The sequence below is a fragment of the Rhinoraja longicauda genome, chromosome 8 (assembly GCF_053455715.1).
Source record: "Rhinoraja longicauda isolate Sanriku21f chromosome 8, sRhiLon1.1, whole genome shotgun sequence".
Lineage (NCBI taxonomy): Eukaryota > Metazoa > Chordata > Chondrichthyes > Rajiformes > Arhynchobatidae > Rhinoraja > Rhinoraja longicauda.
This window is the reverse complement of record NC_135960.1, coordinates 70,837,721-70,864,985: the sequence shown is the minus strand read 5'-3', so window position 1 is coordinate 70,864,985 and position 27,265 is coordinate 70,837,721. Positions and strand designations below refer to the sequence as shown.

General features: G+C 42.1%; 1 protein-coding gene across 4 annotated transcripts in view; it reads left to right on the top strand.

The window, feature by feature from the left end:
* unc80 (unc-80 homolog (C. elegans)) overlaps nucleotides 1-27,265 on the top strand; it is a 253,548-nt gene that overhangs the window by 162,173 nt on the left and 64,110 nt on the right. For all 4 annotated transcript variants that reach the window (XM_078404204.1, XM_078404202.1, XM_078404203.1 and 1 more), the window contains 5 exons: nucleotides 5,479-5,579; nucleotides 12,643-12,729; nucleotides 13,130-13,313; nucleotides 21,414-21,508; nucleotides 26,262-26,351. In XM_078404204.1, the coding sequence (XP_078260330.1) occupies nucleotides 5,479-5,579; nucleotides 12,643-12,729; nucleotides 13,130-13,313; nucleotides 21,414-21,508; nucleotides 26,262-26,351 (557 nt within the window). The remainder of the gene's footprint in view (nucleotides 1-5,478; nucleotides 5,580-12,642; nucleotides 12,730-13,129; nucleotides 13,314-21,413; nucleotides 21,509-26,261; nucleotides 26,352-27,265) is intronic.

The window sequence follows — 27,265 nt, the reverse complement described above, 5'->3', positions numbered from 1 at the left end:
TGTTACCATTTCAATTGTAAAATTACTGTGCAAATCTGCCAAGATTGGAAAGCTTTTCTATTTGGCAATGTGGATTCTAAAATCACAGCTATTATGTGGGCATGTGATTTGTTGCCCCTTGATAATGACAATGTTTATAATGTAATTTAATGCTAGGTCAAGCAGATAATTGTAATTGATAGCAGCTTGTATTTCTAATACTCTGTACTGAAAGCAACATAACAAAGAGCGCTCTATTGAAATGTAATCAAACAAAATTCAACCTTGATCTAAAGAAGAAATAAAATAGGCCTTCTCGCACATTTAATAAACTAGACCTGACTTTTAATGTAACCAAAGTGTTTCATGTCAATGGGAAACAGGCACGGGTCAACGATAAATCCTTGGGGATTTCCATATGTAATGAAGTACAACCAACCTACTCAAAGACTTGTCCCACCCTGGACAATCCTTCTTCTCTCTGCTCACGTCAGACAGAAAATACAGAAGCTTGAAAATGTATCCCACCAGACATTGGAACAGATTCTTCCCCTCTGTTATCAGGCTTCTGAATGGTTCCATAAGCTATGGTGCTGTCCCAATTTACTTCTCCCCCATTATGGACTTTGGACTTTGTCTATGGAAATGGTGTGATACAGTGCTGAGAACAGTGCTGTGCTGTACAGTGCTGTGTACTCAGCTCTATTTCCTTTGCTCTATCAATTGTACTTGAGTTTGGCTTTATTATGTTAATTTGATTGAATAGCACCCAAGCAAGCAAAGGGTTAAGAGCCTTAAGGTCAGGCAAAAAGAGGGGCTAATTTGAAAAGAGGGGTGGTGAATACTGTTATATTTGAATGAATGCAGTGTAAGGAACAAAGTGGATGAGCTATAGTGCAGTTTGAAATTGGTACGTACGATGTGGGCATCGCAGAGACATGCCTGAAAGAGGATCGGCGCTCATGAAGATGTAGAATCCTTGTGGGTTGAGCTAAGAAGCTGCAACGGTAAAAAGACCCTGATGGGAGATGTTTTAGAGAGAGTTAGATATAGCCCTCTTAGGGCTAACGGAATCAAGGGATATGGGGAGAAAGCAGGAACAGGGTACTGATTTTAGATGATCAGCCATGATCATATTGAATGGTGGTGCTGGCTCGAAGGGCGGAATGCCCTACTCCTGCACCTATTTTTTTTAATATACAGGCCTCTGAACAGTTACCAGGATATAGGGCACAAATGACATCAGGAAATAGAAAAGGCATGTAAGAAAGACAATTTTACATTGGTTATGGGGGATTTCAATATGCAGGTAACTTGGGAAAATCAGGTTGGTATGGGATCCCAAGAGAAGGAATTTGTAGAGTGCCTACGATTTGGCTTCTTAGAGCAGCTTGTAGTCAAATCTAAAAAAAGGCAATTCTGGATTTGGTGTTGTGTTACGAACTGGATTTGATTAGTGAACTTGAGGTGAAGAAACCCCTCAGAGATAGTGACCATAATATGACAGAATGTAACCTGCAGTTTGAGAGGGAGAAGATGTAATCGGGTGAGTCGGTGTTATTGTTGAGTAAAGATAACTACAGAGGCATGAGGAATGAGCTGGCTAAAGTTGATTGGAAAGGGACCAGAGCAGGAATGACAGTGGAGCTGCAATGGTGAGAGTTTCTGGGAGTAAATTGGAAGATACAGTATCTTTTCATCTCAAAGAGGAAGAAAGATTATAAGGGGAGAATGAAGCAACCGTGGCTAACAAAAGATGTCAGAGAAAGCATAAAGCTGAAAGAGAAGGCATATAATATTGCAAAGACTAGTGGGAAGCTAGAGGATTGGGTAGCTTTTGAAAACCAACCGAAGGTAACTAAAGGGCAACAAGGGGAGAAAAATGAAATATGAAGGCAAGCAAGCCAATAATATAAAAATGGATAGCAAAAGTATATTCAGGTATATAAAGCGTAAACGAGAGGCAAGGGTGAACATTGGACCACTATAAAATTACACTGGAGAAGTAGTAATGAGAATAAAGAAATGGCAGATGAACTGAATACGTTTTTTACATCGGTCTTCACAGTGGAAGACACCAGTAACATACCTAAAATTCAAGAGAGTCAGGGGGCAGAAGTTGGTGGAGCTGCTATTACTAAGGACAAGGTACTTGGGAAGCTGAAAGGTCTGAAGGTGGATAAGTCACCCGGACCAGATGGACTACATTCCAGGGTTCTGAAAGAGGTAGCTTTAGAGATTGTGGAGGCAGTAGTCGTGATCTATAAAGAATTACTAGAGTCAGGAGTGGTCCCAAAGACTGGTAAATTGCAAACGTCACTTCTCTGTTCAAAGAAGGAGCATGGCAAAAAGAGGGAAACTACATGTTAGTTCGCCTGACTTCAGTGGTTGCTACGATTTTAGAGTCAATTTTTAAGGATGAGGTTTCAGAGTACTTAGAAGCAAATGGTAAAATAGGCCAAAGTCAGCATGGTTTTGTAAAGGGGAGATCTGATAAATCTGTTAGAATTCTTTGAGGAAGTAAATAGCAAAATAGATAAGGTGGAGTCAGTGGATGTGTAGGAAGGAACAGCAGATGCTGATTTACACTGAAGATAGACACAAAATGCTGGAGTAACTCGGGACAGGCAACACCTATGGTATGGAAAGAATGGGTGACTGTTGTTTACCTGGATTTTCAGAAGGCCTTTGATAAAATGCAGCACATGAGAGTTGCTAAACAAGATGAGAGCCCACGGTATTGAAAAGAAGATACTCGCATGGATAGAAGGTTTGGTGAATGGCAGAAGGAAAAGAGTGGGAATAAAGGGGGCTTTTTCTGGTTGGCTGCATGTGGTGTTTTGCAGGGAACGGTGTTGGGGTCGCTACTCTTCACATCACATATCAATGATTTGGATGATGGAATTGATGGCTTTGTGGCCAAGTTTGCAAATGATACGAAAATAGGTGAAGAGGCAGTTAGTGTAGAGAGAGCAGGGAGTCTGCAGAAGAGCTTGGACAGGTTGGGCGAATGGGCAAATAAGTGGCAGATGGAATACAGCGTAGGAAAGTGTGCAGTCATGCACTTCGGTAGTAGGAATAAAGGCATTGACTATTTTCTAAATGGGGAGAGGATTCAGAAATCGGAGGTGCAAATAGACTTGGAAGTGCTGGTGCAGGATTCCCAAAAGGTAATTTGCAAGTTGAATCGGTAGTAAGAAAGGCAAATGCAATGTTAGCATTAATTTCAAGAGGACTAGAGTATAAAAACAGGAATGTAACACTGAGGCACTATCAGGCACTGGTCAGGCTGCATTTGGAGGATTGTGAGCCGTTTTGGGCCTCATCTCTGAGGAAGGATGTGCTGGCATTGGAAAGGGTCCAGAGGATGTTGTAGGAGAATGATGCTGGGGATGTTTGGGTTAACGTTTGACGAGTGTTTGGTGGCTCTGGGCCTGTACTCGCTGTGGTTTGGAAAGTTGAGGGGGGACCTCACTAAAACTTACTGAGTAGTGACAGACCTAGATAGACTGAATGTGGCGAGGATGTTTCCACTAGTGGGAGAGTCTCAGACCAGAGGCCCCAGCCTCAGAATACCTTCAGAAAGGAGATGAGGAATTTGTTTAGTCAGAGGGTGGTGAATCAGTGGAACTTGTTGCCAAAGCTGGCTGTGGAGCCAGGTCATTGGGTATTTTAAAATTGGAAATTAACAGGTTCTTGATTAGTAAGGGAGTCAAAGTTTATGGGACGAAGGCAGGAGAATGGGGTTGAGAAGGAAAGATAGATCAGCCATGATTGAATGGCAGAGTAGACACGATGGGCTGAGTGGCCTAATTCTGCTCCTATGACTTATAAACCTAACAGATAGAGAAACTGTTGATACAACTCTGTTGAGTAGATGTGAGTGGGATAAAGGAAATGTCATCAAATTGAGCTGGAAAACAGAACATAGACCAGTAGAGACCCTTTGGCTCACAATCTCCATTCTCCGCATATCCATATGCCTACTTAAAAGCCTCCTAAACGCCACTTCAACTACCTGCCACTTCAACTAAATGCCATTTCAGCGAAAAGGCCTAGTTCAACTACCCCAGGGAGCACGTTCCAGAATGAAAGATAGGCTAATAACAGACTGGTTATTGCACTATTTTGGATATTGCATAGATATTGAGAAAGGTAGTGCACTGGGGACAAGGAAGCTATTTGTTCTTTTAATTAGGACATTCAATACTGTTGAGGGGTAGAAATCTGATTAGATGGAAAAGTTGGTTGTAAATTTGAGATGTTTCAGAACATTTAAAGACCGGAGATGAAAGGGAGAATAGAATATTGACAATTAATCAGGCCTGAGTCGTTTTTTGAGGAAGCGAGCCAGAAATAGCAATTTGATGGCAAAAACTATGAAAACAGGACATGAGCTCAGAAGGGTAATTGGAAGAAGGGGTCGTGGTGTAGTTGAGAATGGTCATGATAGTAGAGAGAGGAAAGAAATGAGATAATTTCACTGTTTTCAGGGTAGGGCTTAGAGTCGATTGATCTCCCTCCTATACTCTGACTCATGGTCACCTATAATTTGTCCAACAATGGTTGTGTCATCGACAAACTTGAAGATAGAGTTTGAACTGTGTCCAGCTACACAGTTGTGAGTATAGAATGAATAGAGCAGGGTGCTGAGCAAACAGTCTTGAGGTGCTCCCGTGCTGATGGTTATCGAGGAGGAAGTGTTGCTGCCAACTCCAAACAGTCCTGTGGACATTCTTTTGCCTCCCCTGTCCAGCTCTGTGCAGTCCTCACCGCTGGGGTGTGCTGAATTCTGAAGGCACACGTACTGGTCAGGAATAGTTAAAAGAAGTAATGCAGATGGGGATTGTAAATCATGAATGATGGTTATATTTGAATGAGGATTCGTTGAATGATCAAAAGATTATTCTTTTTGCTTGCTGTTGGACATCTAGGTAGGCTAAGCAACTGGATTGGGCTTCAAATGTTTGATTTACTGATCTGGATTCAAGAATTATTGTCGTACCCTATTGCCTTCTCTGGAGGCAAAACTGCCACTCTTATCTGACATAGGCATGATCTGGCCCCATTAAATGACCCAGTCTTAACTGCCATCTGAAATGGCCAAGCAAACTATTCAGTTAAAAAGACAAGCAAATAATTGATAGCCTTTTCATTGTGTCCACATTCTATCTGGAAATTCAAAACAAAATAATTTAGTCCATTTTGTTTTCAATGTCACAAAGAGAAACCAGAAGATTGGCCTAGTTTGAGCTTGAAGTTACTTCTGTCCTAAAACATGAAGCTTGCATTTTCTGCTTCATAGAGCAAATGGATCGGAAAATGTTGGAAATCCAAATATCTTGTAAATTAATCAGATGACTTCCTACTGACAGATATGAGCAGGATCAACAGCCTTTTTAATTAGACTGCACCAATATATTTCTAAAGATTAATTAATAATAAACTCATAACTTTCATTTCTAATATTAATCTGTGTGACGCTTTCCTTTTTTTTAGTGAGTGCAGTGGCACAGCAAGTATTGTGGAACTGCTTGATTGAAGACCCTGCACTTGTGTTGCGCCATTTTCTGGAGAAGCTCACCATTAGTAACCGTCAGGTATTGAAATTTCAATAAAACTGAGAATTTAGTGCATATTGTATTTGTTTTGTAATGTTTCTCATAATTCCAGCATGGGATCTGAGGAATTTAAATTTAGTTAAGTAAGTAGATTTTTTGGGGAAAAAACTAATCTTATTAATGATGGTCACAAAATAATGGCCACGCTATAGGTAGGATGTGGTTGGGAAAATAAACAGAGAAAATGCAGAGGACATTCACCACGGAGCTGCCTGGAGTGGAGAAATTTAGTAATGAGAAGAGATCGGATAATTAAGATTGTAGGTGTATAAAATCATGAGTGGATTATTTAGGGAAAATGCACAGTCTTTTACCCAGAGTAGGGGAATCAAGAACCAGAGAAAATAGATTTAAGGTGAGGGGGGATAGATTTAATAGGAACCCGAGGGGCAACTATCTTTGCACAAAGGGTGGTAGGTGTGTGGAATGAACTGCCAGAGCAGATAGTTGAGGCAAGTGCTAGCACAACATTTACGAAAGTTTTGGACAGGTACATTGGTAGGAAAGGTTTGGAGGGACATGGGTCAAACGCAGGAAGATGGGACCAGTGCAGGTGGGGCAAGTTGTTTGGTGTGGGAAAGTTGGGCTTAAGAGCCTGTTTCCATGCTGTATGACTCTATGGCACTCTATGGATAGGCTGCATTTGTTTTGCTGTGACAAAGGAGGCTGAGAATTGGCCTGATGTTGGCATATGAAATTATAAGGGAAGAGAAAGGTAGATCATCAGAATCTACAGAATCGATGTTAGGAGTAGACAAAATAAAAGGTTTAAACTGAGAGGAAGGAGTTTTAAAGAGGAATTTAAAGAAAAGATATAGATCAGCTACAGTAAAGGGGGGAGAAATGGCAGATGGAGTTTAATGCGAGCAAGTATGAGGGGTTTGGGAGGTCAAATGTAAGGGGAAACTATACAAGTAATGGCATGACCCTTAACAGAATTAATGTACAGTGAGATCTTGGGGTCCAAGTCCATATTCCCCGAAAGTGGTAACACAAGTGGATAGAATGGTAAAGAAGGCATATGGTATGCTTGCTTTCATAGGTCGGGGTATTGAGTATGAGTCAGGAACTCATAATGCAGCTTTATAGGATTTTGGTTAGGCTGCATTTGGAGTAGGGTGTAGAGGAGGTTTACCAGAATGATGCCTGGAATAGGGGGTATTAGCTACAGGGAGCAGTTGGACAGACTTGGATTGTTTTCTCTGGAATGCCAGAGGTCGCAGTTGAGGTGTTTTAGTTTTTTATTTAGTTTTAGAGATACAGGCCTTTCAGCCTACCAAGTCTGCACTGACCAGCAATCACCCATACACTAGTTCTATCCTACACACTAGGAACAATTAACAGAAGCCAATTTACCTACAAACCTGCACAACTTTGGATTGTGCGAGGAAACCGGAGCACCCGGAGAAAACCCAAATAATCACGGGGAGAATGTACAAACTCTGTACAGAGAGTACCTACAGTCAACATCGAACCTGGGTCTCTGGCGCTGTAAGGCTGCAACTCTAGCACTGTGCCGCTAGCTACTGTGGAGCATTCTTTTTACTTTAAAGGGTGCTAAGTGCCTGAAAAATGCTGCCGGGTGTGGTGTTTGAGGCAGACGCAATTTGACCGCTTAAAAAATGATGTTGGAAAAGTAGTAACGGGGAACAAAGAAATGGCAGACAAACTGAATAAGTTTGTTGCATCAGTCTTCACTGTGAAAGACACCAGCAATGTGCTAGAAATTCAAGAGATTCACGGGGCAGAAGTGAGTGTAGCCGCTATTACTAAGGAAGAGGTGCTTGGGAAGCTGAAAGGTGTGAAGGTGGATAGGTTACCTGGAACAGATGACGACAACCCAGGGTTATGAAAGAGGTGGCTGTAGAAAATGTGCAGGCATTAGTGGTGATCTTTCAAGAATCACGAGAGTCGGGAATAGTTCCAGAGAACTGGAAAATCGCAAATATAACTCCACTGTTTAAGAAGGGAACGAAGCAAAAGAAAGGAAACTATAGGCCAGTTAGTCTGACTTCTGTGGATGGTAAGACTTTAGAGTTCATGATTAAGGATGAGGTTTCTGAGTACTTGGAAGCACAAGATAAAATAGGCCAAAGTCAGCACAGTTTTGTTAAGGAGAGACCTTGCCTGACAAATCTGGATAGATAAAGGACAATCAGTGGATGTTGTAGTTAGTGGTGACTATTTTAGTCTTTTAAGGGCCTGTCCCAGTTACGCTATTTTTAAGGCGACTGCCGGCGACTGTCAAAGTTGTAGCAGATCGCCGAAATTATCTTTTACCCTACGACAATGACCACGACAATGCCGAGTCAGGTCGATACAAGTTACTTTTTTTGTGAAACGAGCACTTGGCTAAGAGATTACACCGTCTTCGGAAACATCGTGAAATTCCCACGCTTACTTGACCGTCAAACTGTCGCCTCCACTCTACCTGTCAAATGGCCTGACGGTAAATAAATTGGTTAAACAAAACTATCTTCTGGTATCTTCAAATGCCTTTTCTTAATTTAATATTACGTGCTTCTAAATGCATCTGCGACAACCTAGCAAACCTGGGGACAGCATGCGACAGCGCCCGCAATAAGCTACGATACCTGGCGACAAGCCAGCTGTCGACGAGAAATTTCTATCAGGAAAATGTTTCCGTGACTCTACCTACTTCCTGTTGACAAAATTGGGACAAGTATAATATCAATTATTCCCACCCAATCAGTCTACTTTCAATCATTATGAATTGTTCCCACCCAATCAATCTACTTTCAATCAGTGCTGGCTCGAAGAGCCTAATGGCCTCCTCCTGCACCTATTTTCCATATTACTAAATAGGCAGCGAGTGATGTCAACTCTGCTATCATGTTGCACTTACTCTTAGTAACCTCACTGCTGTCCAGTTTGGTTTTGCCAAATCCATTTAGCTCCAGATGTCATCACAGCTGTGGTCCAGATAAGAACGAAAAAGCTGAATTCTAGAGGCACGTTGACCAGAGAGTGACTGCTCTTGACATCAAGATAGCTGTGACAGTGCCCACACCCTTCGATGTCACTCTGATGCCTTTAACTGGCTGACAGGTCAGGATAGACCAATCCTCAGCATCATTAGTAGCAGCTGGGTCCAATTAGCTGATATTGGTTGGCCACTTCAACCTACTCCCAATAAAACCCAGGCATTCTAGCCAGAAGGGAGAAGATGAGAGAAGAAGCAGGGTAGAGAGAAAGAGAGACAAAGTGGGGTGTATCTCTGCTAGTGGGGTGTATCTCTGCTAAGATAATCCAGAGACTGCTTAGCGCCAACTTTTCAAGCCAAAAGCTGAGCTACCAGGAAAAAACCTGTACCGTCAACACCTCTCGAGGCTAGGGTAAGCTGCAGGAAGAAGCTTTAGATCGCCATGCCTCCTATTTCGATGGCCAAGACTAAACTGCTGGGACAACTGTGAGATCGCAAGCATCATCGCACATTTGGTGTGATGGCGAGAGACAGCGCCCCCATGCGGTCCTTTACCACTGTAAATAGAATGAGTCACATGAGTTCACCTTTCTGCGAGTGCCAAGTATAATATGAACGTGAACATGGCGTTGTCTCCGACTACACAGTAGCATTATGCTTTCTTGATAAAACTGAAGTTAATGGGAGACATCTGGGGAAAGTTATCCATTTGTTGGAATAATACCTTGCACAAAGGACGTTGATCATACCAACCCCAGAACATTGATGCAGGGGTTTAGCAGGGCAGTTTCTCAGGCACAACACCAGAATATCAGAAAAAGAGATATTCACTGTGATTGCACCACATTCAATTCTATTTGCAACACCTCAGCAAATGAAGTAATCATACAGCATGACCTAGACAACATTCAGATTCAGGCTTGGGCTGAACAATGTCAAGTAATATTCATACCCCAAAGTATCTGTCCTTCACAATCTCTAACACTGGGAATCCAACCGCCTTCCCCTAACATTTCTTGTCATTACTTATCGTTGAATTCCCACTTCTCATAGCCTGAGAGTTACCATTGACCATAAATTCAACCAGACCAGTCAATAAAAATTGAAAAGATCAAATGCTAGATATTCTACAGGCTCATCACCTGCCACCACAAAGCCCTTTACAATGCACCATTCACGAGTATAATGGTTTATTCTCCACTTGCCTGGATTAGTGCAGCTCCAACAATGCTTAAGAAGCTCAACACCATCCAGGACAAGCGACTTGCTTGACTAGCACCCTATCTGTGTTCAGTGGAGCAGCAGTAGAATTGCTGCCTGAAAGTGCCAAAGACCTGGGTATGATCCTGATTACAGGTGCTATCTGTACATTCTCCCTGCAACCGTGTGGGTTTTCTCCAGTGCTCTGGTTTCCTTCCACATTCCAAAGACGTGCAGGTAAATTGCCTGGACTCTGTAAATTGTCCCTGGTGTGTAGGACAAAACTAGCATATTGGTGATCGCTGGTCGGCGTAGACTCGGTGGGCCGGAGGGCCTGATTCCACACTGTTTCTTTAAAAAGTAAAAATATTAAGCATTTATTCTTCCACCACCATCACACTGAGTGCATTAGATGCCATCTACAAAATGCATTACAATTACTCATCTCATCCTAGCAACTTTGACATGATTTCCCAATCTAAGACGGAGGGCAACAAGTAAATGAGAGCCCCATCACCTGCGACTTTCTCTCCAAGTCATGTGTGGTCCTATCTTGGAAATGCATCACCAGTGGGTCTAAATTTTGAAACTAGTGACCTAATGGCATTGTGAAATTTTTACAAAAAGCACTATACAGCGGTTCAGGAAAGTGTTTTGCCAGCACATTCTCTAGGGTTACTAGAGATGGCTAGAGAATTCTGGCCTTGCCAATGATACCCATGTAAACTTGTGAAGAAATGCCAGTGTGCGAATCCTGATTGGCATGTTTAATCAGTGGGATAAACTTTGAGGCCATGTCGATCAAAAGAAGATTTTTTACTTGCCCGAAAATGGTATGTTGTTTGCTTGTGATTTTCCAGCCATTAGTTTCAATGGTGAGAAATCATGGTGAGCCCACTCATGATTTTCTGTCATGCACAGATTTTTGAGGTTGTTGGGCTCATAAAATACTTTCAAGTTACTCAACTGAATAAGGTCTCGACCCGAAACGTCACCCATTCTTTCTCTCCTGAGATGCTGCCTGACCCGCTGGGTTTTGTCCAGCATTTTGTGTCTTCCTTTGATTTAAACCAACATCTGCAGTTGAATAAAGCAATTATTTATTCATGCATTAAAGCATTAACCTTGCACTACTAATATATTAATTACCTTTCCAAGCATTTATATAGAAACTGTTCACAACATAACATTTCCGAAAAAAAGTATTTTTAGAGATATTGATGCAAATATCTCAGAGCTCAAATTTTGAATGTCTACTGTGAGCCAGAAACTGCAGCCTTTACCATTAGATATCTAAAATAGCTTCCCATTTGAAACAATGTAGGCTAATAAAGTAAATAAAACCTAGATTGCCATTTTAAGGGGGAACAGGTTAGCACATGCTAAAATACTGCTACAAGATATTCATCATAGAGTTATGCAACATAGAAACAGCCCCTTTGGCCCATCTTCCCCATGCCGACCAAGATGCTCTAAGCTAGTCTCATCTGCCCGCATTTGGCCAATCTATCTCTAAATCTTTCCTATCCATGTACCTGTCCAAGTGTTTTGTAAATATTGTTATTGTTCCTGCCTCAACTACCTCCTCTGGGAAAGATATACACAAAATTGCTGAAGTAATCAGGCAACATCTCTGAAGAAAATGGATAGGTGACCTTTTGGACCAGGATCCTTCTTCAAACTGCATAAGGGTCCCTTACCCAAAATGTCACCTATTCATTTTCTCCAGAGTTGCTGCCTAACCCGCTGAGTTACTCCAGCATTTTATGTCTATCTTTGTTATAAACCAGCATCTGCTGTTCCTTTTTATTACCTCCTCTGGCAGTTAATTCCATATACCCATATCCTTCTGAATGAAAAACATTGCCACTCAGGTCCTTATTAAATCTTTCCCTTCTCACTGTAAATCTATGTGCTCTGGTTCTTTCTTCCCGTAACTTGGGTACAAGACTATCACTCTATCAATTCCCCTCATGATTCTGTACACCTCTATAAGGTCTTCCCCTGGCCCCCTACACTCTAATGAAAAAAAGTGCTAGCTTGCCCAACCTTTCCCTATAGCCCAGGCCCCCTGAGTGCTGGAAACATCCTTGTAAATTTTCTCTGCACTCTTTCCAGTTTAATAACATCCTTCCAATAGCAGGATGACCAAAACTGAATACAATACTCCAAATGTTGCCTTACCAACGTCTTATATAACTGTAACACAACAGGCTAACTTCTATACAGTATCTTGACAGATGAAAGACAGTGTACCAATAGCATTCTTTATCACCCTCTCTACCTATGGAGCCATTTTCAGGGAACTATGTACTTGAACTCTTGGAACCCCAGGCCTCCACCATTCACTGTGAAGGTCCTGCCGTATCTTGACTTCCCAAAATGCAACACATCACATTTATCAGCATTGAACTCCATTAGCCCAGCTGATCAAGATTCTGTTGTAATTTTTGATAACTCTCTTCACTGTCACGATACCACCTACATTAGTAACATCTGTAAACTTATTCATTATGCCTTGTACATTCTCATCTAAATCATTGATAACAACCTTCCACCGCCACCCTCTGTTTCCTTCCATGAAGCCAATTCTGTACCCAAACAACTAGTCCCCCTTGGATGTCATTTGATCAAACCTTCCAGAGGCGCCTACCATTCACCAGTCAAACTTTGCATGAAGAAAACTTTCTAATTGTAAAGAATTAGAAAGTTTTCTTCAGGTAAAATTCAACTGCTGAATGGTTTTGTGCTCTAGAAGGTTAGATCACATGGCATCCATGTGATATTGTTAATAAATCGTAATGTCTAGTGAATTATTTTTTTTGGAGAACAATTCGTTTTAAATTACAAAGTTATCAAAGTCATCGGATTTTGACTGAATTGCACTCTTCTTTGAAGGATGAACTGATCTACATGCTTCGAAAACTTCTGTTGAATATTGGGGATATGCCTGCTCAGACGTCTCATATACTCTTCAACTATTTGGTAAGTATTAGTGTGGTCTTCTATTACGCAAGTATTATTCACCATTCCCATGCAATAATAAATTAAATTTTAAATTTAAGCCATCCACTTTTATGTCTGATCTTTGCAATTCATTTGAATTAAAGCTGTTTTCTGTAACCTGATAAACCATTCCTCAATCATTTTCATGATTGAGCTACTTAAATAAAAACAGAATTTTCAAAGAAAGCTGCACATCACATTGAAATGACAGTAATTTTTTTAATCAATTCTCTGAATATTCAGTAATGCCTGCATGAGAGTGAATGTAGTCCCAGAAATATATAGGATAATTTTGCATTTGTTTTGGTAATGTAATTCACTATTGTGAAGCCATACTGAAATACTCTCTCAGTTTTCATAATTATCTGTTGCCTTGCAGGTTGGCCTGATTATGTATTTTGTGCGCACCCCTTGTGAATGGGGCATGGATGCAATTTCGGCCACAGTCACCTTTCTGTGGGAGGTTGTAGTTTATGTAGAAGGGCTTTTCTTCAAAGACCTGAAACAAACAATGAAAAAAGAACAGTGTGAAGTCAAACTATTGGTCACAGCCTCAATGCCAGGTAGATACAAAAGCAAGTAAATTATTTTCAACTGCTTATCACTTTTGTGCATTTGCTGAAATGATAAATAGAATTGACCAAGAAAACATGCTCTCTCGCTGCTCCCCCTCTGTGATTTCTCCTGCTCTACGACCACATTTTGACCCAGACTGTCATGGGCCTCCTCCAGTGCCATAGTGAGGCCCACCGGAAATTGGAGGAACAGCACCTCATATTTCGCCTGGGCAGCTTGCAGCCCAGTGGTATGAACATCGACTTCTCCAACTTTAGATAGTTCTTCTGTTCCTCTCTTCCCCTCCTCCTTCCCAGATCTCCCTCTATCTTCCTGTCTCCACCTATATCCTTCCTTTGTTCCCCCCCCTGACATCAGTCTGAAGAAGGGTCTCGACCCGAAACGTCACCCATTCCTTCTCTCCCAAGATGCTGCCTGACCTGCTGAGTTACTCCAGCATTTTGTGAATAAATACTTTCGATTTGTACCAGCATCTGCAGTTATTTTCTTATAATAGAATACTACATAATAACCGCAAATTTTCAATTGCTGATATATCAAGCTTCTTTCCCTGCAATACTGCCATCATAGTAATATACATAAATTAAATATTCGGAACTCGCTATCAAGCCTAGTAATTCTTTCAGTTGCTTCAGATGAGGCTCTATTAATGGTTGTGCTGCCAATTGAAATGGATCTGTCAAGTGCGGCATTCAATATGTGAGTAATGGTCTGGCATGGGGGGCCACTTTTTTTGCAATTTCTCTGTAACAATAATACTATGCTACTGTAATACCATTTTCTGCATTCTGGTATTTTTCTATTTGTTGTACTTGTGTGTTGCTTCATTGTACTCATATATAGTATGATTCGATTGGATAGCATGCAAATAAAGCCTTTCCCTGTATCTCGGTACACGTGACAACAATATACCAATATGTTCACAATTTGATGTTCTCTATGCTCCTCAGCCAATCAATAGTCAATAGTCAATAGTCGTTTATTTGTCACATACACATAAATGTGTAGTGAAATGAAACATTACCCGCAGTTAAATAATAAGAACAATAAGAATAATCAATAAAAATGCAATAAGACATACAATCACAACTAACACCAAACAAAAAGAAACATCCATCACAGTGAGTCTCCTCCAGTCCCTTCTCACTGTGATGGAAGGCCAAAAATGTCTTTTTTTCTTCCCTGCCGTCTTCTCCTGCGGTCAGGCTGTTGTTGTTGCCACGTCAGGGCGGTCGGGGCTCCCGATATTGAAGCCGCCGCTGGGCGGTGAAAGGTCCACGGCCTATTTCAGGCCGCGCCGGACGGTGAAAGGTCCGCGGTGGGCCGACCCAAGCCCCGCGATTCGGGGCGGGCGTACACGCTGCCTCCTATATTCCAGAGAAATAATCCTCAGCCTATTCCATCTCACCTTATAACAAGCCCTCCAGTCCTATTAATGTCCCTGTGAATCTTTTCCTGCACCTTTTTCAGCTTAAAGAATCCTTCCTACAGCTGGATGACCAGAACTCTGTGCAGTCTCACCAATGTCCTGTACAGCTGTAACATGATGTCTCAACTTTTGTGCCCCACCCTATGAAGTCAAGTGTGGAAATATCATCCTCACCACCCTGTTTACTGTGTCATCGCTTTCAGGGGAACTATGTACTTGTATCCCTGGAAGTCTCTGCTCTGGCCTTGCCATTTACTGTGTAAAATGCCCTGGTTTAACTTACCAAAATTAAGTTATTTGCACTTCTCCAAGTTAATTCCCATCTGCCAACCCTTTACCCTTTTTTATTCTTAGATAACCACCTTCACTGTCCAGTGTAACACCAATTTTGTGATCATCTGCAAACGTATTAACCATGTATATTACATTCTCAACCAAATCATTAATATAAATGGAAAACAACGATAGACCCAGCACCAATCCCTCTGCCACAGAACTCCAATCTGAAAAATTATCTTCCATTACCACCCACTGACTCCCACCACCAAGCCAATTTTGTATCCAATTGGTTAGCTCATTCGGGATCCCATGTAGTTTAATAATCTGGAGTAGCCTATCAGAAGGTTTTGGTATTACATGCAAGTTTTCTCTCAAAATCATTTTTAAGAGCTCTTTTAGCCTTTTGCTTCATATTTCTGAAAAATACCCAATCCTCTGAGCTGCCAATTGCCCTTGCTACAATGTGTGCTCTATTTTTCAACTAACATGATCTTTGACCTGCATTGTCTTCCACTGGAGGCATTCCTCTTTCAAAGGAGGGATGTATTTTTGCTGAGCATTATGAACTAGATGATAAATATCTGCCACTGTTCATCGACAGACCCATTTAACTGGAGCGCACACAAAGATTTACACTGTACATGTGACAATAATAATAAACCAATACCAATAAATAAACTTTGGTATTGGTTTATTATTATTGTCACATGTACAGTGTAAATCTTTGTGTGCGCTCCAGTTAAATCATTCAATACATGAGTGAGATCAAGCCATTAGCAAGTACTACAGAGAGTGAAAAGAGAAAAATATCAGAATGCCTAATACAGTAACAAAGCATTATATTGTAGCAGTTCACACTGGACATCTCAATCTTCATGCCATTGTAATCACCCCTATTAAAGTTAAAGGTGATTTTGGACCCTGGCTGTTCACCCTCAAATTGTACCTGAAATTCTACCATGTTGTGGTCACTACTCACGAAGGAATCCTGAACTGTACATTCTGTTATTAATCCTCATGAATTTTCTGTGAACCCAGTGAGTTTGAAGGGAGTAGGAACTGTACAAACACTCTGTATGTTGCTGTCCATGTTCCTGAGCCCTTGTGTTTCAGATCCCAAACCCAGCTCTCGCCAGACACACAGTCCAGACCCCCCAGATCTAGCCACACTCCCTGTTTCCACTCTAGAATCCAGCTCACATTACAAACCAATCAGCGAGCCAGGTATTGAATCATCACAAATTCAAAACAATTGATTGCTAGATTATATTTTAAAATCCTTGATTTATTTTAGCTAGTTATGAACTGTTAAAGTCAAGTAATTTTAATGTGGATATGATAAGCAAAAATTTATATAACTTCAAGAGGCACCTTTTGCCAAAATGCACCTATAGTCAAGTTTCTTTGTCACATACACATAAATGTGCAGTGAAATGAAAGATTACCCACAGTCCAACAGCAAGAGCAATAAAAATTAGCAATAACACACACAATTAAAGACAAAAAGAAACATCCATCACAGTGAGTCTCCTCCAGTCACCTCCTCACTGTGATGGAAGGCCAGAATGTCTTTTCTCTTCCCCTGCCGTTTTCTCCCGCGGTCAGGCTGTTGTAGTTGCCACGTTCCAGGCCGTGCCGGACGGTGAAAGGTCACTAAATCAATTTTTCTGTTTGGTTATTATTCATTTCAGTAGAACCACGTTCCTCCTATTGAAATTGATAGGATGAAAATCAGACAAACTCAGTAATAGATGAGTAATCTTGTTTGGCAAATGACTGACAACCATGCTTCAACAACTTAGTTTATATTTAAAGCAGTAAAACATCCCAGGGGATTTCAAAGGAGCAATATCAAACCATGTGTGATTCCCAGCCACATAATAAGCAGTAAGATAGTTTATTAAAGGTTTGGTTGATGAAGTACATTTTTAAGCTGGAGGAGTTCAGCGACTGAAATTATGGCCATAATGGTTCAGTATAATTTCAGAAGAGGCAACACATTAAATTACCACGAAAAGATGGAAGATTGTGGGCACAGACGTATAATTAGCGATTCACAAAATTCATGAAATGGTTACAGCATTGTATAGGAGGCCATTTGGCTACTCAACTCAGTAGCAGCTCCATGTATGAACTATCCCACTGGTTCCACTTCCCCAACTACTTCCATTGTTTTGGAAATTAGGTGCCCAAGGAACTTCTTTCTGAACACTGCAATTGAATGTGGCCCCACTCATAACTCCCTGGCAGTGCATTTCAGACCTCGCTACATATAGAGTGATACGGCACGGAAACAGGCCCTTCGGCCCAACCTGCACCTGCCAACCAACCAAGATGGCCCTTCTACACTAGTCTCACTTACCCGCGTTTGGCCCATCTATATACTAAAACCCTTGTTTGTTTTTTTGTTCCTGAACTACAGCCAAATCGGTACACGATAGCGCAACAATTTTAGGCCCACCTTACTCACCGTCGTCCCTTTGGTAACGGAAAACGTTTCATTGAAATCGGTGTTATATTTTTTAAGTTATTCACATTTTAAAGTTTAAATCTATCTCCTAGGGAGGGAGGGAGGGAGGGGGAGGGAGGATAAGAGGGGTTGAGGAGGATGGAGTAGGGGGGAGGGGAAGGGGGGAGGGGAAGGGTGGGGGGGAGGGGAGGAGGAGAGGGTGCTGCACCAATGAACCCCATTGGAGAGGTTTGGGTCCAACGGGTCCACTATCTCTAGTATCCCTCTAAATCTTTCTTGTCAGTGTACCTGTCTAAATATCTTTTAAATGTTTTAATAGTATCTGCCTCAACTACCTCCTCTGTCAGCTCATTCCATATACCCACCACCCTCTGTGTGAAAAAGTTACCCCATATAGATTCCTATTAAATCTTTCACCTTTCACCTTAAACTTATGTTCTCTGGTTCTTGATTCCCCTACACTCAGTAACAAATAAAAATGTTCACCTACTTTTATCTATTCCTTCATGATCTTATACACCTCTATATGATCATCCTCATCCTCCTGCACTCCAAGGAATAAAGTCCTAGCCTGGACAACCTCTCCCTATAGCTCAGGCCCTCAAGTCTTGGCAACGTCCTCGTAAATCTTCTTTGCATTCTTTCCAGCTTTCCTACAGGGGGATGACCAAAACTGAGCACAATACTCCAAATGTGGTGTCACGAAGGTCTTGTACAACTGTAACATAACATCCCAAATTCTATACTCAATACCCTGACTGATGAAGGCCAATGTGTCAAAAGCCTTCTTGAACACTTTATCTACCTGTGACGTAACTTTCAAGCAACTATGCATCTGTACTTCTAGATCCCTCTGCTCTACAACATTCTGCAGAGCCAAGCCATTCATTGTGAAGGATCTGCCCTGGTTTGACATCCCAAAATGCAACATGTCACACTTATCTGTATTAAACTCCATTAACTATTCCTCAGCCCACTTGACCAACTGATCAAGAGTATGCTGTAATCTTTGCTAACCATTTTCAATTTTTAGATTTAGATTTAGAGATACAGCGTGGAAACAGGCCCTTCGGCCCACCAAGTCCGCGCCGCCCAGCGATCCCCGCACATTAACACTATCCTACACACACTAGGGACAATTTTTACATTTTACCCAGTCAATTAACCTGCATACCTGTACGTCTTTGGAGTGTGGGAGGAAACCGAAGATCTCGGAGAAATCCCACGCAGGTCACGGGGAGAACTTACAAACTCCGTACAGACGGCACCCGTAGTCAGGATCGAACCTGAGTCTCCGGCGCTGCATTCGCTGTAAGGCAGCAACTCTACCGCTGCGCCACCATGCCGCAACTTTCCAACCACTTTAGTGTCATCTGCAAATTTATTAAATCTGCCTTGCACGTTCTCATCCAAATCATTAATATGACACAAACAGCAATGGGCCCAGTACCAATCCGTGAGGTACACCACTAGTCACAGGCCTTATTCTGAAAAATAACCTTCCATCATCACCCTCTGTTCCTTCTATGAAGCCAATTTGCTTTCCAGTCGGCTAGCTTTCCCTGGATCCCATGCTTTCTCACTTTCCAGTGCAGTCTACCATGCAGAACCTTAAGAAATGCCTTGCTGATATCCATATAGACAACGTCCGCAACTCTGCCCTCATTAAGCTTTTTGGTTACATCTTTAAAAACTCAATCAGATTTATGAGACACAATCTCCCACCTACACCTCCTCCTAGTGGTCACCCACCTTTTTTCTTCCTTGACCTTAGGCGTGACAACCTCGCTATGAGTCTTATCCAAGATGCTCTCATTCTCCCGGATGATCCTGAGGTCGTCCAGCTGCAGTTCCAGTTCTGTAATGCGAGCTGTAAGGAGCTGTACCTGGACTGAATTCCTACAGGTGTAGTTATCACAAAAGGCTGGAGTAACTCAGCGGGTCAGGCAGCATCTTAGGAGAGAAGGAATGGGTGACGTTTCGGGTTGAGACCCACCTTCAGACTGATGTCAGGGGAGGGGGCGGGACAAGGAAACGATGTAGTTGGAGACAGGAAGACAGTGGGAGAACTGGGAAGGGGAAGGGAGGGACAGAGGAGCTATCTAAAGTTAGAGAAGTCAATGTTCATACTGTTGGGGTGTAAGGTGCCCAAGCAAAATATGAGGTGCTGTTCCTCCAATTTGCAGTGGGCTTCACTATGACAATGGAGGAAGCCCATGACAGAAAGGTCAGACTGGGAATGGGAGGGGGAGTTGAAGTGCTGAGATCAGGTTGGTTGAGGCGGACTGAGCAAAGGTGTTGAGCGAAACGATCGCCGAGCCTACGTTTGGTCTCGCCGATGTAGAGGAGTTGACATCTGAAACAGTGAATACAATAGATGAGGTTGGAGGAGGTGCAGGTGAACCTCAGCCTCACCTGGAAAGACTGTTTGGGTCCTAGGATGGAGTCGAGGGGGGAGGTAAAGGGACAGGTGTTGCATCTCCTGCAGTTTCAGGGGAAAGTGCCTGGGGAGGGGGTGGTTTGGGTGGGAAGGGACGAGTGGGCCAGGGAGTTACGGAGGGAACGGTCTCTGCGGAAAGCAGAAAGGGGAGGAGATGGGAAGATGTGGCCAGTAGTGGGGTCCCGTTGGAGGTGACGGAAATGTTGGAGGATAATATGTTGTATACGCTGGCTAATGGGGTGGAAGGTGAGGCAAGGGGCACTCTATCCTTGTTACGAATGGGGGAGGGGGAGCAAGAGCGCAGTTGCGGGATATAGAGGAGGCCCTAGTGAGAGCCTCATCTATAAATGGAAGAGGGCCCGTTTCCTGAAGAATAAGGATATCTCTGATGCCCGAGTGTGAAACACCTCATCCTGGGCGCAGATAATAATAATAATAATAATATTCATTTATTGTCATTGCAAGGAGTACAACGAAATTAAAAAAATAGCCAATCCTGACGGTGCGTACAAACATATATGCAATAAATGCAAAAACAAATAAATACATAAATACAATTAAATACAATTATGTTAAGTACAAAGATTTTTTAGTGTTGCCTAGTGCAAAGGTAGTGTTCAGTTCTCGTATGGCCCTGGGGTAAAAACTGTTCTTAAGTCTGTTTGTTCGGGATTTTATCGACCTGAAACGTCGACCAGAGGGCAGATGAACAACAGACGGTGGCCGGGGTGGGATGGATCCTTTATTATTTTGCCTGCTCTACTGAGGCAGCGTAGGCTGAACAGGTGCTCCAGGGAGGGCAGTGAGCAGCCGATGATTTTCTGGGCCGTCGTGATGACCCTCTGAAGGGCCTTCCTGTCCTTTTCTGAGCAGCTGGCATACCATGTGGTTATACAGTATGCCAGCACACTCTCGATGGAGCAGCGAGGAATGTGGCATAGAAGGAGGAATTGGGAGTAGGGAATAGACATTTTGCAGGAGACAGGGTGGGAAGAAGTGTAGTCAAGGACAGGGTGTAGTAATCAGGGACACCAGTAGTTTCCCTGACTTCCCACATTCTGCAGATGGGACATTGCACCATTCCACCTACACACATGAAGCAGCAGACTGTCCACCTCTGTTTAGTTTCCTTTCCTTGGCCCTTTGCCGAAGCCTTTTGAACCGTACCCTTACCCTCCATACAGCCTCTCTCCCAACACAGCCATTCTCAATAGGCTGCTCCACTCCATCTTGCCTTCTTTTTATTAGTGATGCAATTAGCCAATTTTGATGCTGCAACAATCAGGCAGCGAACTTTTAAATTCTCCCGCTCCTCCGCCGACACTGAAACTAACTGGCTGCGACAATCCAACGGCTAGCTTTGCTGCTAGTAGGAAAATAAATCCTCATTTTTTGTCCCAGTTGCTGTTTGGCTATGTGCTTAATCTTTATCGCAAACACTTTAAATGTAGGACTTTTTCTTATACCAGGCACAAAGACTTTAGTTGTCCACGGACAGAATGAATGTGATATTCCAACACAACTACCTGTCCATGAAGATACACAGTTTGAAGCTGTTCTAAAGGTAAAGAGTTATTATTTCATGTTTAGATTCAGATAGTGATCAATGGAGTTAAGATTCTTTAACTTTATTAAATAGTTGCTATAAGTAAATACCATATAGTGAATACTTGCATGTTTGCCACATTTCAGAGTATGCCTGCTACTTATATGGAACATTTCAATGCAACAAACAATAATAACATACTTCATTTCATGTATGTTGAATTATTTTGTCCTTTGTTCATTGATCCTATTTCATTTTATACCTCTTAATTATTTCCGTCAGTATATGCTGAATTTATGTCCACATTTATCAAGTACTCATTCCTATTCCATCAAATATTTAGTTAAAGCAGTTTATCTTCAATTTTTGTTTTAATGTTTTATATGATACGTAAACACGCAAAGATTATGATTCTTGCTATGTCTATGTTAAAATATGTTTTAATGGACAGAAACTTATCATTAGGGCCCACAGCATTCAGTGACACATGACCTCACTGCTGACATAATGATTCAGTTTTGCCTAATTGGCACTTTGACTATGATTGAATATGAAATGATTTAATAAATGTTTTGTTTTGGTAATTAAAAATTGTACCTTGCTTTCGCTGAAAATATTAGCAGATGAAGAAAGGAATATTTCAGGTATGTTATCAGGATTGTATAGTTTACATTGCATTCAGTCCAACTAGCCCACACTAGCATTTCCCCAAGCCTTATCTAAATCTGTCACCTTTTCTTCCCAGATAGACACAAAATGCTGATGTAACTCAGCGGGTCAGGCAACATCTCGGGAGAGAAGGAATGACGGTCCTGCCCCCTCCCCTGACATCAGTCTGAAGAAGGGTCTCGGCCCAAAACGTCACCCATTCATTCACTCCCGAGATGTTGCCTGACCCGCTGAGTTACTCCAGCATTTTGTGTGTACCTTCGATTTAAACCAGCATCTGCAGTTTTTTTCCTACACCCTTCCCATCTCAGTCGTACTTGTTTAGCTTCCCTTTAACTCTATCAGTGCTATTTGCTTCAACCAATCTCTATGGGAGACAATAGACAATAGACAATAGACAATAGGTGCAGGAGTAGGCCATTCAGCCCTTCGAGCCAGCACCGCCATTCAATGCGATCATGGCTGATCACTCTCAATCAGTACCCCGTTCCTGCCTTCTCCCCATACCCCCTCACTCCGCTATCCTTAAGAGCTCTATCCAGCTCTCTCTTGAAAGCATCCAACGAACTGGCCTCCACTGCCTTCTGAGGCAGAGAATTCCACACCTTCACCACTCTCTGACTGAAAAAGTTCTTCCTCATCTCCGTTCTAAATGGCCTACCCCTTATTCTTAAACTGTGGCCCCTTGTTCTGGACTCCCCCAACATTGGGAACATGTTTCCTGCCTCTAATGTGTCCAATCCCCTAATTATCTTATATGTTTCAATAAGATCCCCCCTCATCCTTCTAAATTCCAGTGTATACAAGCCCAATCGCTCCAGCCTTTCAACATACGACAGTCCCGCCATTCCGGGAATTAACCTAGTGAACCTACGCTGCACGCCCTCCATAGCAAGAATATCCTTCCTCAAATTTGGAGGTATGTAGGTTAATTGGCTGGGTAAATGTAAAAATTGTCCCTAGTGGGTGTAGGATAGTGTTAATGTGCGGGGATCACTGGGCGGCACGGACTTGGAGGGCCGAAAAGGCCTGTTTCCGGCTGTATAGGAGGATTAAATTAGGAGGATTAAAGAAGAGGAGGTACGGACACTTTTGAAGAATATAAAAGTGGATAAGTCTCCAGGTCCTGATAGGATATTCCCTAGGACATTGAGGGAAGTTAGTGCAGAAATAGCAGGGGCTATGACGGAAATATTTCAAACGTCATTAGAAACAGGGATGGTGCCGGAAGATTGGCGCATTGCGCATGTTGTGCCTTTGTTTAAAAAAGGTTCTAAAAGTAAACCTAGCAATTATAGACCTATTAGTTTGACGTCTGTGGTGGGAAAATTAATGGAAAAGATACTTAGGGACAATATATATAATTATTTGGATAATCAAGGCCTGATTAGAAACAGTCAACATGGATTTGTGCCTGGAAGGTCATGTTTGACTAATCTTCTTGAATTTTTTGAAGAGGTTACCAGGGAAATTGATAAGGGCAAGGCTGTGGATGTTGTCTATATGGACTTCAGTAAGGCATTTGACAAGGTTCCACATGGAAGGTTGATTAAGAAGGTTAAATCGTTGGGTATTAATAGTGAGGTTGCAAGATGGATTCAACAATGGCTGAATGGGAGATACCAGAGGGTAACGGTTGACAATTGTATGTCAGGTTGGAGGCCAGTGTCTAGTGGAGTTCCCCAAGGATCTGTGTTGGGTCCACTGTTGTTTGTCATTTACATTAATGATCTGGATGATGGTGTGGCAAATTGGATTAGTAAATATGCAGATGATACTAAGATAGGTGGAGTAGTTGATAGTGAGGTAGATTTTCAAAGTCTACAGAGAGACTTGGGCCTTTTGGAAGGGTGGGCTGAAAGATGGCAGATGGAGTTTAATGCTGATAAGTGTGAGGTGCTGCATTTTGGTAGGACAAATCAAAATAGGACATACAGGGTAAATGGTAGGGAATTGAGGAATGCAGTGGAACAGAGGGATCTGGGAATAACTGTGCATTGTTCCCTGAAGGTGGAATCTCATGTGGATAGGGTGGTGAAGAAGGCGTTTGGTATGCTTGCCTTTATAAATCAGAGCATCGAGTATAGAAGTTGGGATGTAATGTTGAAATTGTACAGGGCATTGGTGAGGCCGAATCTGGAGTATGGTGTGCAGTTCTGGTCGCCAAATTATAGGAAGGATGTCGACAAAATGGAGAGGGTACAGAGGAGATTTACTAGAATGTTGCCTGGGTTTCAGCACTTAGGCTACAGAGAGAGGTTGAACAGGTTGGGTCTTTATTCTTTGGAGCGTAGAAGGTTGAGGGGGGACTTGATAGAGGTTTTTAAAATTTTGAGAGGGACGGACAGAGTTGACGTGGGTAGGCTTTTCCCTTTGAGAGTGGGGAAGATTCCAACAAGGGGACATAGCTTCAGAATTGAGGGACAAAGGTTCAGGGGTAACATGATGGGGAATTTCTTTACTCAGAGGGTTGTGGCTGTATGGAATGGGCTTCCGGTGGAAGTGGTGGAGGCTGGCTCGATTTTATTATTTAAGAGTAAATTGGATAGGTATATGGATAGGAGGGGATTGGAGGGTTATGGTCTGAGTGCAGGTAGATGAGACTAGGTCAGGGAGAATGGTCGGCATGGACTGGTAGGGCCGGACAGGCCTGTTTCCATGCTGTAGTTGTTATATGTTATATGTTATATATGTATATATATGATATGATATGAAAACTGCCAACAGTACTCCAGGTGCGGTCTCACCAGGGCCCGGTACAACTGTAGAAGGACCTCTTTGCTCCTATACTCAACTCCTCTTGTTACGAAGGCCAACATTCCATTGGCTTTCTGCACTGCCTGCTGTACCTGCATGCTTCCTTTCATTGACTGATGCACTAGGACACCCAGATCTCGTTGAACTCCCCCTCCTCCTAACTTGACACCATTCAGATAATAATCTGCCTTTCTATTCTTACTTCCAAAGTGAATAACCTCACACTTATCTACATTAAACTGCATCTGCCATGTATCCGCCCACTCACACAACCTGTCCAAGTCACCCTGCAGCCTTATTGCATCTTCCTCACAATTCACACTACCCCCCAGCTTAGTATCATCTGCAAATTTGCTAATGGTACTTTTAATCCCTTCGTCTAAGTCATTAATGTATATCGTAAATAGCTGGGGTCCCAGCACCGAACCTTGCGGTACCCCACTGGTCACTGCCTGCCATTCCGAAAGGGACCCATTTATCCCCACTCTTTGCTTTCTGTCGGTCAACCAATTTTCTATCCATGTCAGTATCCTACCCCCAATACCATGTGCCCTAATTTTGCCCACTAATCTCCTATGTGGGACCTTGTCGAAGGCTTTCTGAAAGTCGAGGTACACCACATCCACTGACTCTCCTCTGTCAATTTTCCTAGTTACATCCTCAAAAAATTCCAGTAGATTTGTCAAGCATGATTTCCCCTTCGTAAATCCATGCTGACTCGGAATGATCCCGTTACTGCTATCCAAATGCTCAGCAATTTCGTCTTTTATAATTGACTCCAGCATCTTCCCCACCACTGATGTCAGACTAACTGGTCTATAGACTTTCATTTTGTATGGAATAGTAAAGTTTCTTCAGAATACCTATTGCATTTCTTGCTGACCATCTTCTAATGACGCCCACTAGTTCAGCTTTTCCCTACAAGTGGAAGCATATCCCTGCATCCATGCTATCAAAACCTTTCATAATTTTAAAGTACGGTCACCCTTCTTTTCCCAAATTCTAGTTTCTGCCACTCAAAATCATCATGTACTCTTTTTGATCGTGCATTTACTACATTATATCGTGTTGAATACAACGGAAATGTTCCTCCACTTCATTACATTATTACCTTTATGCTTTTAAAAGAAAAATCCTAATTGCTGACATGATTTTTTAACGGGCCTCGTCCCTTTTCCATGTGTTCAAGGGTGGACAACAATCTGTAGGCTATTATGTTTTTTTCTCCTGCACAATTCAAATTAACCTGACAATATGTTATCAACATCAAAATAATTCACTGTTTTCTATTCATCTGGTTGATATGTGTTGTGATTGTGGGACTTGTTACATTATTTCTTTCCAGGAATGTTTGGAATTTTTTAATATTCCTGAAGCTCAGTCGAACCATTACTTTTTGATGGATAAACGCTGGAACCTGTTTCATTATGCTAAAGTAAGGCTGATCTATTTCAATTCGCAAATATTGAATATCATGCTGATTATATTATGGGAAAATCGCAAAATAAGAACAAAACTTAAAATGACAATAGGTCCAATATTTTACCAGTTGAAGTATGCTTGCAATGTATGGGAAAGCTCTCATTGTAGTATACCCAGCTCTGTCCTGCTCTTACTTAGGTGACCTTTCATCACTGGCTATCCTGTGAGGTACAGTGACAGAATGCCAGAAAATGCCATTAAACAGGTACTTGGATAGGACACGTTTGGAGAGATATGGACCAAGCACAGGCAGGTGGGACTCGTGTAGCTGGGACATGTTGGCCCATGTGGGCAAGTTGGGTTGAAGGACCTGTTTCCACGCTGTATGACTATATGACTAAGCCCACATGTGAGAAATGAATAACAAAACAATAAAGAAATAGGAGAAGCAAGAATATTCCTTATCCCTTCCCCATCATGTTAGCGATCATTGCCAGCTCATACTGGCTTGTCCTATTAATTGCATCACCAATCATCAATTCACCCTCCCATTCCTACCCAACCTCTTCCCAGGCTGCCCTTCGGTTCCCAGTTACAATCCAAGCTGAATTGTCTTGGCCTGAATACTGGATTATCACACCTACAACTTGTAGTTATGATGGTGGAGCTCAAGGATAAACTTCTGCCCCACCTTACCTGTTGTGGCCACAGTGTTTTATGCAACAGAATTATAATTTAAAATTCCCTGCATTTGTGTAACTCTCTTACTTTCCCCTTCCAAGCAGTGCTGCAGAACATTATTCTGTAATCATTACGCGATGCATGTATGTGTAGAGTCTTGAGTATTGAACCATGCGAAAAGCACAATTGTAATTTCATATTATTTCATATTTCAGATATAGTGCGGAAACAGGCCTTTTCGGCCCA